Source organism: Bombina bombina, chromosome 1 (assembly GCF_027579735.1).
Source record: "Bombina bombina isolate aBomBom1 chromosome 1, aBomBom1.pri, whole genome shotgun sequence".
Classification (NCBI taxonomy): domain Eukaryota; kingdom Metazoa; phylum Chordata; class Amphibia; order Anura; family Bombinatoridae; genus Bombina; species Bombina bombina.
This window is the reverse complement of record NC_069499.1, coordinates 1,102,456,529-1,102,473,090: the sequence shown is the minus strand read 5'-3', so window position 1 is coordinate 1,102,473,090 and position 16,562 is coordinate 1,102,456,529. Positions and strand designations below refer to the sequence as shown.

Here is a 16,562-nt window from a genome sequence, read left to right as displayed (position 1 = left end):
ATTCATTCTCTTGGTATCTTTATTTGAAATGTAAGAATGTAAGTTTAGATGCCGGCCCATTTGTGGTGAACAACCTGGGTTGTCCTTGCTGATTGGTGGATAAATTCATCCACCAATGAAATAGTGCTGTCCAGAGTTCTGAACCTAAAAAAAGCTTAGATGCCTTATTCAAATAAAGATAGCAAGAGAACGAAGAAAATTTGATAATAGGAGTAAATTAGAGAGTTGCTTAAAATTGCATGCTCTGTCTGAATCATGAAAGAAAAAAATTTGGGTTCAGTGTCCCTTTAAGGTTAATCTTGCGAGTAACCGGTTTTTGAGCCTGAATCATAGTTTCAATGACCGCCTAAAAAAAAACCCGTTTAGACAGAACTAGGCGTCCAATCTCCAAGCAGTCAGCTTCAGAGAATCTAGGTTTGGATAAAGGAAAGGACCCTGAAGGTCTTTCCTCTGAGGTAACATACAAGGAGGTAGAGATGACATACTTACTAGATCCGCAAACCAGATCCTGCGAGGCTATGCAGGAGCTATTAGTATCACCGATGCTCTCTCCTGTTTGATACGAGCAATGACTCGTGGAAGGAGAGCAAACGGAGGAAACAGAAAAACCTCCAAGGAACCGCTAGATCATCTATCAGAAAAGCATGAGGATTCTCCTGACCTTGAACCGTACTTTGGAACCATGGCGTTTTGGCAGGGCGCCATCATATCCAACTCTGGAACCCCCCACTTGAGGGATATCTGAGAGAACACTTCTGGGTGGAGAGCCCACTCCACGGGATAAAAGGTCTGTCTGCTCAGAAAATCTGCTTCCCAGTTGTCCACTTCTGGGATGTGGATGGCAGATAGAAGACAATCGTGGGCTTCCGCCCACTGTAGAATGCGAGTCACCTCCTTCATGGCTAAAGAACTCCAAGTCCCTACCTGGTGGTTGATTTAAGTCACTGAGGCGATATTGTCCGACTGGAATCTTATAAAACGGACTGACAGTTGAGGCCAAGCTGATAGGGCATTTAAGATAGCTCTCAACTCCAAGATGTTTATGGGAAGAGAGGACTCTTCCCGAGACCACAGGCCTTGAGCATTTAGAGGTCCCCAAACAGCTCCTCGGCCTGACAGGCTGGCGTCCGTAGTCACAATTTCCCAGGAAGGTCTCAGAAAGTAAGTGCCCCGAGACCAATGTTCCTGTGACACCCCCCACAAGAGTCTCTTGTTAGAGGGTCCAGTTTTATCCTCTAAGAAAAATAAGAATAATCTGTTCCATTGACTGAGCATACAAAGTTGCAGTGGTCGTAAATGGAACAGAGCAAAAAGGAATGATGTCCATGGATGCCACCATCAGACCAATCACCTCAATGCATTGAGCCACAGATGGACGAAAGGCAGACTGGAGAGAAAGGCAGGAAGCAATAATTTTGTTTTTTCTGACCTGTGTCAGGAAAATCTTCACAGACAAGGAATCTATTATAGTCCCTAGGAAACACCCCTTGGTAGATGGAACAAGAGAACTTTTTTTCCAAATTTACCTTCCACCCATGGGAACGTAGAAAAGACAACAGCATCTCTGTATGAGATTAGGCTAGTTGAAAAGATAACGCCTGAACCAAGATATCTAGATAAGACACCACAGCAATTCCCTGGGATCTGATCACAGCCAACAGCGCCCCCTTTGTGAAAATTCTGGCCAGACCAAATGGAAATGCTTATCGAGAAGGGCTAACTTCAGATACTGATGGTGTTCCCTTTGAATGGGAACATGAAGGTATGCATCCTTCAGGTCTATGGTCATCATAAACTGACCTTCCTGTACCAAAGGAACAACGGAACAAATAGTTTCAATCTTGAAAGACGAAACCCTGAGGAATTTGTTGACACTCTTGAGGTCTAGAATGGGCCGAAAAGTTCCCTCCTTTTTGGGAACCACAAATAGATTTGAATAGAATCCTAGACCCTGATCTGTTAGAGGGACAGGAACTATAACTCCCAGAGAGTATAGGTCTTTTACACAGTTTAAGGCCTCCTTTATTTGGTTTGATAGTCTTGACAGGAGAAATCTGCCCCTTGGAGGGCAATAATACAGAAAGAGTCCAGAAGCAGGGTAGTTATTAGTAAATTAAATGAAAGATATCCAGGTGAATCAAAGCAGATTGGGCAGGTGTGCAGAAAGTTCAATAACCCCTATGTTACAGTTAGAATGGTAGACCCCTTGGAAGTATACAGTGTTCACTTTGGGATATATCCCCTTCTCACACATCCTGTGTGGATTAGGTGACAGACAACACACCCATCTGGAAATTCAATTCACACTGGTAAAATATTTGTGCTCTAACCCAAATCAAAGGAGCACATACCTTCCGATGGATTCCATTCAGTCCGTATTCCTCTGGGCAGCGAGTTGGAAAACAGCTCCGGTAAAATGCTCCTTGGTACCACTCTATGCAGATATCTGCCTCTGTGAGCTTCACGCTCTGGCTGGCTCCTGCTGCAATCACTGTCTGTTCCGATGTGCTGACGTCACTAAGGGGGTGTGTGAGGCCTCTGCCCAATCCGAGGTAAGCCAGCAAATATGTGGTATAGAGCATGGGACCGTTCTGTAATGAAAAAGTAACGAAAGGAAGACCATGCTCTATTTTAAATAAATAAAAATGTTCAAGACTTGAATCCCTTGTGTGGATGCGCAAGACTTGAATCCCAGTCTGTAACCCTGGGATACAATGTTCACCGCCCAAGGGTCTGGGACATCTCGTATCCAGGCTTGACGAAAAAGTTAAAGCCTGCCCCCCACCTGATCTACACTGGAATAGAGGGAAGATCTGGGTTGATCTGGTTTTGAAGAGGAGGACATTTGTCCCTTAAAGTTACGAAAGGAACGAAAATTAGAAGTCTGACGACCTCTAGGTCTATTCTTCTTGTCCTGAGGTAGGAAAGATCCCTTTCCACCTGTAATCTCTGAAATGATCTGCGCCAGACCAGGACCAAACAGAGTCTTTCCCTTATAAAGGTAAAGCCAAAAGCTTAGCCTTTAAAGACACATCGGCCGACCAAGATTTTAATCACAGAGCCCTGCGAGCTAGTACTGTGAAGGTAGACATCTTAGCTCCCAGACAAATTATCTGCATATTGGCATCACAGATAAAGATATTGGCCAATTTGAGAGTTTTGATCCTATCTTGGATCTCCTCTAATGTAGTTTCCTCTGTAATAAGATCAGACAATACATCACACCAATAAGATGCAGCTCCTGCAACCGTAGCAATACTCGCTGCTGGTTGCTACTGTAACCCTTGATGGATGTACATCTTTTTTTAAGTAAGCCTCTAGCTTCTTGTCCATTGGGCAATTAAAACAGAGCAACTATCCTCTATAGGAATGGTAGTTCTCTTAACAAGAGTAGAAATAGCTCCTTTTACTTTAGGAACAGTGCGCCATGAGTCACAAATAGAGTCAGCAACAGGAAACTTCTTATAAACAGGGGAAGGGGAAAAAACCCTGGCTTATCCCATTCCTGAGCAATAATTTCAGACATCTTCCTTGGGACAGGAAAAACCTCCTCAGAAGATGGGGAATCAAACTCTATCCAATTTAGAAGATTTTGTGAGGTTGACAGCAACCAAAGGTTCAAAGTCGTCTAAAGTAGCAAGAACCTCCTTCAATCGTAACCGGAGGTGTTCTAGCTTAAATCTAAAAAATTAACCTCTTCAGATTCTGAAGATTTGTCTGCTAAAGTGTCAGTCTGAAATATCACCTTCAGAAGCTACTGAAGTAGAGTCAGAAGCCTTAGTATCAGGCAAAATGTTTAGATTTTCACTTATGCTTACCCGATGAAGGGAAAGCTGCCATAGCCGCTGTTACTGCAGAAGAAATCTGAGCAGCAAAATCCCCAGGTAAATAAACACCCCCAGGTGGATGAGAGGAAACAGAAGGCACAGTATGAGAAACAATTAAGGCTTGGGACGTTTGAGGAGAAAGCTGAGGCATGTCACGCATACCATTATCCTGAGAGACAGCAGGCTCGGAAGGGAGTAATTTATCCTTAAATTTTAAAGTCTTAGATAAACAAGAGGAGCAAAGTTGCATAGGCAAAACAATTTGGGCCTCTAAACAAAGTAAAAATTTATCCATGGAGATGGACTGATCCTGTTCTAAGTCCATGGCTAAGTAGTAACAAATCCCACCAGTAAATGCAATTAAAAAAAAAAAATAATATAAATATATATATTAAATTTTATTATTGAACATATGAAGAAAAAACTTTTAGAGAACAAAATACCTCAGACTGCCTGAGGTTCCTACCGCCAAAAGCAATACCCCACTAGTAATAGGAGCCGGACTCCTTGAGGAGACTTTGCTCAGAAACAGTCAGGGTAGAATTGCAAAATACAGCCGCAACTTGAAGAGCTGAATTTCTCCTGCGTAGCAACGGAAGTTGCAACGGCACAGCTCCGCTAAACCGGAAGTGAGGGTGTCACGTGACCGGGACTTAAGTAAAGTGTGCAACATTTCTCTGCAGAGAAAAAAAAGGCACTAGTTTAAAAAATACAGACTAAAAACGACTTTACCGTTTCCATGTTCCAGGGCTGTCACAAGTAAATGCAATCCCAATAAGCCCTAAACAGCCCAAAGCCTTACACATTGAATAATAAATGTTATCCCTTACTATTAAATCTCTCACATCCCAGCCAAATGAGTACTCTGTCCCTCAAATCTCATATACAGCATAAATATGAAAAACTATTTACATACAATGCCAAAAATTTGTCCCCATATGAATCCTCTATTAATAAGGATTATGTGATTTATATAAAAAAAAAGGTATCTGGAAATGAGGGTTAACCTCATAAGTGCTGCTGTCCTTCTGTAACTAGAAATCAAAGGCACTTACCTTCTATCCTACAGTATAATAGATGCTGATCCTCAAGGTGTGGCAGGCACTACGCTCCATGTCATGGACCTGTAGGAAAAGAAAGAACAGAGTAACTAACTCTGGCTTTCCACAAAGGGGTAGGAAAGTGTTAAAAGGCATCAAAGAAGTATTTGCTTTACTTTTAACTGCTAAAAGCCACCACTACTCTTACTCAAGAGATTGACGGGGACACAGCTAGACCCCAATCCTTGCTTGCACGGAAAAGTACCCATAAAAGGATTAATTTCTTCAGACACCAACTACGCAAAACCTCCATTGACAGAGGCAAAGAGAATGACTAGGGGTTATAGGTAAGGCAGTTAAACTTTACAGCTTTGCTGGGGTGCTATTTGCCTCCTCCTGCTGGCCAAGAGTTAAAATATCCCACTAGTAATTGGAATGACGTCGTGGACTCTCCATGTCATAGAAAAGAAATATAAATATTGCATAAATATGCTTTAACATGTTTTCATCTACCTAACTGCAAAGGGCTACAATGCACTTAGCAATGTATCTGTATGTATCTCTATGTTAAAGTCCTTTGGCGGCTTTTTTTTCCTTAACACCCAAGATCTCATATCTTTGAGCCCTTATAACTTGAGTGCAATATTTTTTTTTTTATTTTATTAGATCTTTTATTATGAGTGTAACTGTACTTTGTAATGTATTTTTGATGTGTTTTGTGACACTTTATTTTCGGAAAACAGTTACCAACAGCTCTGAGATTGCGGTAATGATTCAAGTGTAAATCTCACTAAACTTGTAATATCAGCTCAATTTAAAAAGGAGCACAAACAATTGTGAAAACCCTTGCAAAATAGTTTATGCTCCACTTGTAATCTAGCCCTTAATATTACAATCTCAATCCCCTTTTAACAAAGCAATTTGTGCAGTCCTAATCAACCCCGGATTCGTGCATGCATGTACACACAGACAAAAAAATCCTACCTATAATCTGTAACAGACTAATCAAAGCATTAGTAAAACTTACCTTGGTTTATTTCAGCTCTGGAAGGGTTAAGCGTCTTTTTCTGCTGGGCATCTTTGGCAAGGAGTGTGTATTTGTCATCATTCCCAGTATCCAGTTCTGAGATGGTAACAGATAGGATCCGGCAAAAATTTGCCAGCTGCTGCTGATCAAAGCTAGACACCAAGTTGGCAAGGTTAGGGATGTCTTCCAGCTGAATCATCTCCTGTTTACAAATCAAAGAGAAAAACATATAAAATATTGTGATGTATATGCAGAAGTGTCAGAAGGTATGGCGCTAGTGACTATGTATATGCAGAAATGTCAGAAGGTATGGCGCTAGCGACTATGTATATGCAGAATATGCAGCGCTTCTGACACTTCTGTATATACATAGTCGCTAGCGACATAAGTGTCAGAAGGTATGCCGCTAGCGACTATGTATAAAGCAGAAGTGTCAGAAAGAATATTACTAGCGACTATGTATAATGCAGAAGTGTCAGAAGGTATGCCGCTAGGGACTATGTATATGCAGGAGTGTTAGAATGTATATTGCTAGGGACTATGTATATGCAGGAGTGTTAGAATGTATATTGCTAGGGACTATGTATATGCAGGAGTGTTAGAATGTATATTGCTAGGGACTATGTATATGCAGGAGTGTTAGAATGTATATTGCTAGGGACTATGTATATGCAGGAGTGTTAGAATGTATATTGCTAGGGACTATGTATATGCAGGAGTGTTAGAATGTATATTGCTAGGGACTATGTATATGCAGGAGTGTTAGAATGTATATTGCTAGGGACTATGTATATGCAGGAGTGTTAGAATGTATATTGCTAGTGACTATGTATATGCAGAAGTGTTAGAATGTATATTGCTAGTGACTATGTATATGCAGAAGTGTTAGAATGTATATTGCTAGTGACTATGTATATGCAGAAGTGTTAGAATGTAGTCAGAATGTATAGCGCTAGTGACTGTATGCAGGAGTGTCAGAATGTATACTGCTAGTGACTATGTATATGAAGAAGTGTTAGAATGTGTATTGCTAGTGACTAGCTGGGCATTCGCTTCCATACTTTGTAGAAAGCAAAGATTTTAGTTTTATTTATTTAATAAGTACTACCCTTTTTCGAAACATAAAAAACATGTCGGGTAGGGATGCGCAATTCAATTTAGTAAACAAATGCCGAAAATTGTCACTGTAAGCGGAATTTGGCTTTTTTTGGTGCCTGATATATTTATACAAAAAAAAGTGCAACATACAAACAATTGCATATGCACAGTTCTTCTTGAATTACACTTTTATATTAATATATCGGACACCGAGAAAAGCTGAATGCTGCAAACCGCAGCCACTTTTTGCAATCCATTTACTAAACAAATGCCAAATTGCACATCCCTAATGAGCTGAGCAAGAATATTTCTTGCAAACAGCCAAGTAAAGTCAAGTAGACCATCCAATATAAATAACTCATTTTCACTGCCTACTTTATTAGCCATTTAGAAGCATGATACTGCGAGACTACTAATTTGTATTTCCAATATATTGTTTCAAAATAATTCAGCATTTAGTGGGATAGGAGTTCTTTACTAGCTTTTATTATTCCCAAAATAAATCTGAGAATTATTGAAAATAAATAATAATAAAAATCACCTCCTACATGTTTGTTACATGGTAATGAATAAAAAATTGAGACCTTATCAGTTTTTGAATGACATTTTGAACTGAATTTTTATCCATGTTTTATATTTTACCCCATTAATTTTCTTGGGATGAATAAAAAAAGGACAAGATAAGACATATTAAAGGATTATGGAAGTCAACAAAAAAAAAAGAAGAAAATATTTGCTTACCTAATAAAAAAAATTGTTTTTGACACGATGAGTCCACGGATCATCTAATTACTATTGGGAATATCACTCCTGCCCAGCAGGAGGTGGCAAAGAGCACCACAGCAAAGCTGTTAAATATCACCTCCCTTCCCTCCCAACCCAGTCATTCGACCGAAGTAAAGGAGAGAAAGGAAGTAACAAGATGCAGAGGTGTCTGAAGTTTATAATAACCAACTACCTCTATCAAAACCGGGGTGGGCTGTGGACTCATGTCAAAAAGGAAACAAATTTATCAGGCAAGCATAAATTTTCTTTTCTTTTTAATGACAGGAGTCCACGGATCATCTAATTACTACTGGGAATCAATACCCAAGCTAGAGTACACAGATGATACGGAAGGGACAAGACAGGGAACCTAAACTGAAGGCACCACTGCTTGAAGAACCTTTGTCCCAAAAGCGGCCTCAGCCGAGGCAAGTGTGTCAAATTTGTAGAACTTCGAAAAAGTGTGAAGAGAGGACCAAGTAGCAGACTTGCAAATCTGTTCCACAGAAGCTTCATTTTTGAATGACCATGAGGAAGCAACAGCCCTCGTGGAATGAGTCGTAACTCTCTCTCTGGAGGCTGCTGTCCAGCAGTCTCATATGCAAAACGTATGATACTCTTCAGCCAAAAAGAAAGAAGTAGCCGTAGCTTTCTGTCCCTTACGTTTTCCTGAGAAAACCACAAACAAGGCAGAAGACTGACTAAAAACCTTAATCGCCTGCAGGTAAAACTTTAAGGCACGAACCACGTCCAAATTGTGCAGAAGCCGTTCCTTTTGAGAGGTAGGATTAGGACACAATGAAGGAACAACAATCTCCTGATTAATGTTCCGATCAGAAACTACTTTAGGAAGAAATCCTAGAAATCTTAGTTTAGTACGTAAACCTACCTCATACGAATGAAAAATAAGGTAAGGGGACTCATACTGCAATGCCGAGAGCTCTGACACTCTGCGAGCAGAAGAAATCGCAACAAGAAATACAACTTTCCAAGATATCAACTTAATATCTAAGGAATGCATAGGCTCAAACGGAGCCCCTTGAAGAACTTTAAGAAGTAAATTAAGACTCAATGGAGGAGTAACTGGCTTGAACACAGGCCTGATCCTGACCAAGGCCTGACAAAATGATTGTACATCTGGAACACCTGCCAGACGTTTGTGTAACAAAATAGATAAGGAAGAAATCTGACCCTTTAGGGAACTTGTCGATAAACCCTTCTCCAAACCCTCTTGGAGAAGAGACAACATTCTAGGAATCCTAACTACTCCAGGAGTAGCCCTTGGATTCACACCAATAGAGATACTTACGCCATATCTTATGGTAAATCTTTCTAGTTACAGGTTTACGAGCCTGAATCATGGTCTCTATGACAGAGTCTGAAAATCCTGCTTGGATAAAATTAAGCGTTCAATCTCCAAGCAGTCAGCTTCAGAGAAACTAGATTTGGGTGAAGGAAGGGCCCTTGAATTAGAAGGTCCTTCCTCAACGGAAGTCTCCATGGTGGCAGAGACGACATGTCAACCAGATCTGCATACCAAATCCTGCGAGGCCAAGCCGGTGCAATGAGGATCACCAAGGCCCTCTCCTGCTTGACTCGAGCAATGACCTGAGGAAGAAGAGCAAACGGAGGAAATAGGTATGCTAGATTGAAGGTCCAAGGTACCACCAGGGCGTCTATCAGTAGCGCCTGAGGGTCCCTGGACCTCGACCCGTACCTCGGGAGCTTGGCATTCTGCCGAGATGCCATGAGATCCAATTCCGGCTGACCCCATTTGAGAATCAGGCTGGAAAACACTACCGGATGGAGTTCCCACTCCCCCGGATGAAAGGTCTGCCTGCTCAGGAAGTCCGCCTCCCAGTTGTCCACCCCTGGGATGTGGATCACCGACAAACAGCATTGCCTGAGCATGTTTAACTGAAGAGGTCTGAGTTGGAACAGAGCAAAAGGGATGATGTCCATTGCTGCCACCATCAGTCCGATTACCTCCATGCACTGAGTCACAGATGGCCAAGGAGTGGACTGTAGAACTAGACAAGTATTGAAAATCTTTGATTTCCTGACTTCTGTCAGAAAAATCTTCATTGATAGGGAATCTATTATGGTTCCTAAGAAAGTTACCCTTGTATTTGGAACTAAGGAGCTCTTTTTCAAATTTACCTTCCAACCGTGAGATCGCAGGAAGGATAACAACGTTTCCGTGTGAGAACTTGCTTGTTGAAAGGATGGCGTCTGGACCAGGATGTCGTCCAGATAGGGAGCCACTGCAATGCCCCGTAATCAGAGCACCGCCAACAGAGCTCCCAGAACCTTTGAGAAAATTCTCTGAGCTGTGGCAAGACTGAAAGGAAGAGCCACGAATTGGAAGTGTTTGTCTAGAAAGGCAAACCTTTAAAACTTGTGATGATCCCTGTGAATGGGAACATGCAGGTACGCGTCCTTTAAGTCCACTGTTGTCATAAATTGACCCTCTTGGACCAAAGGGAGAATGGAACAAAATAGTTTCCATCTTGAATGACGGTACTCTGAGGAATTTGTTTAGACTCTTGAGATGTAAAATTGGTCTGAAGGTTCCCTCTTTTTTGGGAACCACGAACAGATTGGAATAAAATCCCAGACCCTGTTCCTGTATCGGAAAAGGAACTATCACTCCCAAGTCGAAGAGGTCTCTTACACAGTGTAAGAACGCCTCTTTTTGTCTGGTCTACAGATAATCTTGAAAGCAGAAACCTGCCTCTGGAAGGAAAACTTTTGAACTCTAGTTTGTATCCCTGGGACACTATGTCTACTGCCCAGGGATCCGGAACATCTCGAACCCAAGCCTGGGCAAAGAAGGAAAGTCTGCCCCCTACAAGAACCGGGTCCCGGATCGGGGGCATGCCCTTCATGCTGTCTTTGATTCAATAGCAGGCTTCTTGGATTGTTTTTCCTTATTCCAAGACTGATTGGGTCTCCATGAAGGATTAGACTGTTCCTGCTTGGAAGGTCTACCCCTTGTAAGGAATTGCTAAAAGTTTAGACTTATAGGATACATCCGCAGACCAAGGTTTTAACCAGAAGGCTCTGCGAGCTAGAACAGAGAAACCTGAAATCTTTGCTCCCAGTTTGATAACTTGAAGGGAAGCATCCGTAATAAAGGAATAAGCCAATTTAAGAGCTTTTATCCTATCCTGGATTTTATCCAGGAGAGTTTCTGTCCTAATGGCATCAGACAACGCATCAAACCAATATGCCACCACACTAGTGACGGTAGCAATGCACACAGCTGGCTGCCATTGTAAGCCCTGGTGTACATACATCTTTTTGAGTAACCCCTCTAATTTTTTAGTCCATAGGATCTTTGAAAGCACAGCTATCCTCTATGGGTATAGTAGCTAAGGTGGAAACAGCTCCTTCCACCTTGGGGACTGTTTGCCAAGCCTCCTTAACCAAGTTGGCTATGGGAAACATCTTTTTAAATATAGGAGATTGAGAAAAAGGTATACCCGGTCTCTCCCACTCCTTAGCAATGATCTCAGAAGCTCGGTCTGGTACCGGAAAAACCTCTATCAAGGAAGGTACTTCAAAATATTTGTTCAGCTTACTGGATTTCTTAGGATTAACAACGACAGTGGAGTCGCTGTCGACCAATGTAGCTAAAAACTCCTAAAGTAACAGGCGGAGGTGTTCTAGCTTAAACCTGAAGGATACAACTTCAGTATCAGCAAGAGGAATTACCGCCTCCTCTCGTCCCGCCCACCGTGGGCATAGTCAATGCAAAGACCTCCCGGTCTGCATGTATATATATATATATATATATATATATATATATATATATATATATATATATATATATATATATATATATATATATATATATATATATATATATATATATATATATATATATATATATATATATATATATATATATCCATCCGCCAAAAGAATTACCTGCCCCAGTGCCTGCGACTCTGCTGTCCCCATAGTGTCTGATAACAAGGAGAATTTATGTATTACAATAAAAAGTGCCCATTTTTGAATAAAGGCTTCCTTATATGTCACTCCTATAAAGTAATGTGCCCAACTTTTTCTGAGCTTCGTTATCCCAGAAAATCAAAGTCAGCAATTACCTCATATTCTGCTTGACAGCAAGGCAGATCCCAGGTTTGAGAGGTCCTCTCCCTCACATGGACCTGTGACAAAAAAAGAAAGGACTGAGTAAGATTTCTCACAGTTTTTCAGAGTTAGGGCAGCATCAGTATGGGAGGCGCAGTGAGAATTATGTCCCACAAGTTCCCATTGCTCTAAAGCCACCACTGCTCTACTGAAGAGACTAATATGGACTACAGCTACACCCCAGGACAAAGCAGCACAATCTTGTACTACCTAAAAAATAATAAACTCTTGATTGAAGAATCTTTTCTAACACCTAATTTACCACCTCCTTGCTCTTAACGTAGGCAAAGAGAATGACTGGGTTGGGAGGGAAGGGAGGTGATATTTAACAGCTTTGCTGTGGTGCTCTTTGCCGCTTCCTGCTGGGCAGGAGTGATATTCCCAATAGTAATTAGATGATCCGTGGACTCATTGTGTCATTAAAAAAAAAAAAAAAAAAAAGATTCCATTTTTGGAATTGTTGCAGTTCTGCTGTATGTAATTTAGCTGCTTTCCATAAATGCATACCTAGGTATACTAGAGCATGCATGTGTGTTTTTTTCTTTACAGTTTTTGTTTTTGAGGTTTTTAGTATGTAAAACAAACACATTTAACATAAGTGGTGTATTTACATCGGGTATTGTTACATTGTTCACAAATACATTTTTTTCTAGACACTGTCATGATAAGCTTAAAGATCTAAAATAAAAAAAAAAGCCTTAACTAAATGACAATGAAACCTCATTTTATATATTATATTCCTCCATAACCGAGTCACTCCTGGACCCCCAAAAAAGTGAAATTGACTGGGGAGGAGAGCAAATTATACAAATAGTCGCTTTTGGAACTTTGAAATATAAAGTTATTAACTTGGAATAGCATGCAACAATACTGCACCATGAGGACATAAATGACAGTAAGTTCAACAATTTACACAGAAACTAGTGAATAGATATTGCATATTCAGTGCAACCTTAAAAATTCTAAACAAAACTGGGTTATTTGATTATGCATGTGAGATTACTGCCAAATATGTGGTGCTTATAGCATATTATAAACCAATGATTTAGGTGGTTTTATTAATTACACACAAGTTTAATTTTATACTATGATGGGGCTACTTTTGGATCCTCTAGTAGGTGGGAGGTAATACGTCAGTTTCGGTCAAGAGGAATTCCATCACAGATACCAACAATCGGTAAAATATACATATACACATATACACATATATATATATATATATATATATATACACACACATATATATATATATATATATATATATATATATATATATATATACATAACATAATTTATGCTTACCTGATAAATTCCTTTCTTCTGTTGTGTGATCAGTCCACGGGTCATCATTACTTCTGGGATATAACTCCTCCCCAACAGGAAATGCAAGAGGATTCACCCAGCAGAGCTGCATATAGCTCCTCCCCTCTACGTCACTCCCAGTCATTCGACCAAGAATCAACGAGAAAGGAGAAACCAAGGGTGAAGTGGTGACTGGAGTATAATTTAAAAGATATTTACCTGCCTTAAAAAACAGGGCGGGCCGTGGACTGATCACACAACAGAAGAAAGGAATTTATCAGGTAAGCATAAATTATGTTTTCTTCTGTTATGTGTGATCAGTCCACGGGTCATCATTACTTCTGGGATACCAATACCAAAGCAAAAGTACACGGATGACGGGAGGGATAGGCAGGCTCATTATACAGAAGGAACCACTGCCTGAAGAACCTTTCTCCCAAAAATAGCCTCCGAAGAAGCAAAAGTGTCAAATTTGTAAAATTTGGAAAAAGTATGAAGCGAAGACCAAGTTGCAGCCTTGCAAATCTGTTCAACAGAGGCCTCATTCTTAAAGGCCCAAGTGGAAGCCACAGCTCTAGTAGAATGAGCTGTAATTCTTTCAGGAGGCTGCTGTCCAGCAGTCTCATAGGCTAAACGAATTATGCTACGAAGCCAGAAGGAGAGAGAGGTAGCAGAAGCCTTATGACCTCTCCTCTGACCAGAGTACACGACAAACAGGGAAGACGTTTGTCGAAAATCCTTAGTTGCCTGCAAGTAGAACTTGAGGGCACGAACTACATCCAGATTGTGTAGAAGACGTTCCTTCTTTGAAGAAGGATTCGGGCACAGGGAAGGCACCACGATCTCTTGATTGATGTTCCTGTTAGTGACTACCTTAGGTAAGAACCCAGGTTTTGTACGCAGAACTACCTTATCTGAATGAAAAATCAAATAAGGAGAATCACAATGTAAAGCTGATAACTCAGAGACTCTCCGAGCCGAAGAAATAGCCATTAAAAATAACACTTTCCAAGATAACAACTTTATATCAATGGAATGAAGGGGTTCAAACGGAACTCCTTGTAGAACGTTAAGAACAAGGTTTAAACTCCATGGCGGAGCAACAGTTTTAAACACAGGCTTGATCCTAGCTAAAGCCTCACAAAAGGCCTGGACGTCTGGATTTTCTGACAGACGCCTGTGTAACAAGATGGACAGAGCTGAGATCTGTCCCTTTAATGAGCTAGCCGATAAACCCTTTTCTAAACCTTCTTGTAGAAAGGACAATATCCTAGGAATCCTAACCTTACTCCAGGAGTAACCTTTGGATTCGCACCAGTATAGGTATTTACGCCATATCTTGTGGTAAATCCTTCTGGTAACAGGCTTCCTAGCCTGTATCAGGGTATCAATAACCGACTCAGAAAAACCACGTTTTGATAAAATCAAGCGTTCAATTTCCAAGCAGTCAGCTTCAGAGAAGTTAGATTTTGATGTTTGAATGGACCCTGTATCAGAAGGTCCTGTCTTAGAGGTAGAGACCAAGGCGGACAGGATGACATGTCCACTAGATCTGCATACCAAGTCCTGCGGGGCCATGCAGGCGCTATTAGAATCACTGATGCTCTCTCCTGTTTGATTTTGGCAATCAATCGAGGAAGCAGCGGGAAGGGTGGAAACACATAAGCCATCCCGAAGTTCCAAGGTGCTGTCAAAGCATCTATCAGAACCGCTCCCGGATCCCTGGATCTGGACCCGTAGCGAGGAAGTTTGGCGTTCTGGCGAGACGCCATGAGATCTATCTCTGGTTTGCCCCAACGTCGAAGTATTTGGGCAAAGACCTCCGGATGAAGTTCCCACTCCCCCGGATGAAAAGTCTGGCGACTCAAGAAATCCGCCTCCCAGTTCTCCACTCCCGGGATGTGGATTGCTGACAGGTGGCAAGAGTGAGACTCTGCCCAGCGAATTATGTTTGATACTTCCATCATTGCTAGGGAGCTTCTTGTCCCTCCTTGATGGTTGATGTAAGCTACAGTGGTGATGTTGTCCGACTGAAACCTGATGAACCCCCGAGTTTTTAACTGGGGCCAAGCCAGAAGGGCATTGAGAACTGCTCTCAATTCCAGAATGTTTATTGGCAGGAGACTTTCCTCCTGATTCCATTGTCCCTGAGCCTTCAGAGAATTCCAGACAGCGCCCCAACCTAGTAGGCTGGCGTCTGTTGTTACAATTGTCCAGTCCGGCCTGCTGAATGGCATCCCCCTGGACAGATGTGGCCGAGAAAGCCACCATAGAAGAGAGTTTCTGGTCTCTTGATCCAGATTCAGAGTAGGGGACAAGTCTGAGTAATCCCCATTCCACTGACTCAGCATGCACAATTGCAGCGGTCTGAGATGTAGACGTGCAAAGGGTACTATGTCCATTGCTGCTACCATTAAGCCGATCACCTCCATGCATTGAGCTACTGACGGGAGTTGAATGGAATGAAGGACACGGCATGCATTTAGAAGCTTTGTTAATCTGTCTTCTGTCAGATAAATCTTCATTTCTACAGAATCTATAAGAGTCCCCAAGAATGGAACTCTTGTGAGAGGAAAGAGAGAACTTTTCTTTTCGTTCACTTTCCATCCATGCAACCTTAGAAATGCCAGAACTAACTCTGTATGAGACTTGGCAGTTTGAAAGCTTGAAGCTTGTATCAGAATGTCGTCTAGGTACGGAGCTACCGAAATTCCTCGCGGTCTTAGTACCGCCAGAAGGGCACCCAGAACCTTTGTGAAGATTCTTGGAGCCGTAGCCAATCCGAATGGAAGAGCTACAAACTGGTAATGCCTGTCTAAGAAGGCAAACCTTAGATACCGGTAATGATCTTTGTGAATCGGTATGTGAAGGTAAGCATCCTTTAAGTCCACTGTGGTCATGTACTGACCCTTTTGGATCATGGGTAAGATTGTCCGAATAGTTTCCATTTTGAACGATTGAACTCTTAGGAATTTGTTTAGGATCTTTAAATCCAAGATTGGCCTGAAAGTTCCCTCTTTTTTGGGAACCACAAACAGGTTTGAGTAAAACCCTTGTCCTTGTTCCGACCGCGGAACCGGATGGATCACTCCCATTAATAACAGATCTTGTACACAGCGTAGAAACGCTTCTTTCTTTATCTGGTTTGTTGACAACCTTGACAGATGAAATCTCCCTCTTGGGGGAGAGAATTTGAAGTCTAGGAGGTATCCCTGAGATATGATCTCTAGCGCCCAGGGATCCTGAATATCTCTTGCCCAAGCCTGGGCGAAGAGAGAGAGTCTGCCCCCCACTAGATCCGGTCCCGGATCGGGGGCCCTCGGTTCATGCTGTCTTTGGGGCAGC

General features: G+C 41.6%; 1 protein-coding gene across 1 annotated transcript in view; it reads right to left on the bottom strand.

The window, feature by feature from the left end:
* The window catches only part of TRPC4AP (transient receptor potential cation channel subfamily C member 4 associated protein), a 288,555-nt gene that overhangs the window by 185,807 nt on the left and 86,186 nt on the right, over positions 1–16,562 (bottom strand). Inside the window, exon 7 of the mRNA XM_053696832.1 lies at positions 5,895–6,096. Coding sequence (XP_053552807.1) covers positions 5,895–6,096 — 202 coding nt within the window. The remainder of the gene's footprint in view (positions 1–5,894; positions 6,097–16,562) is intronic.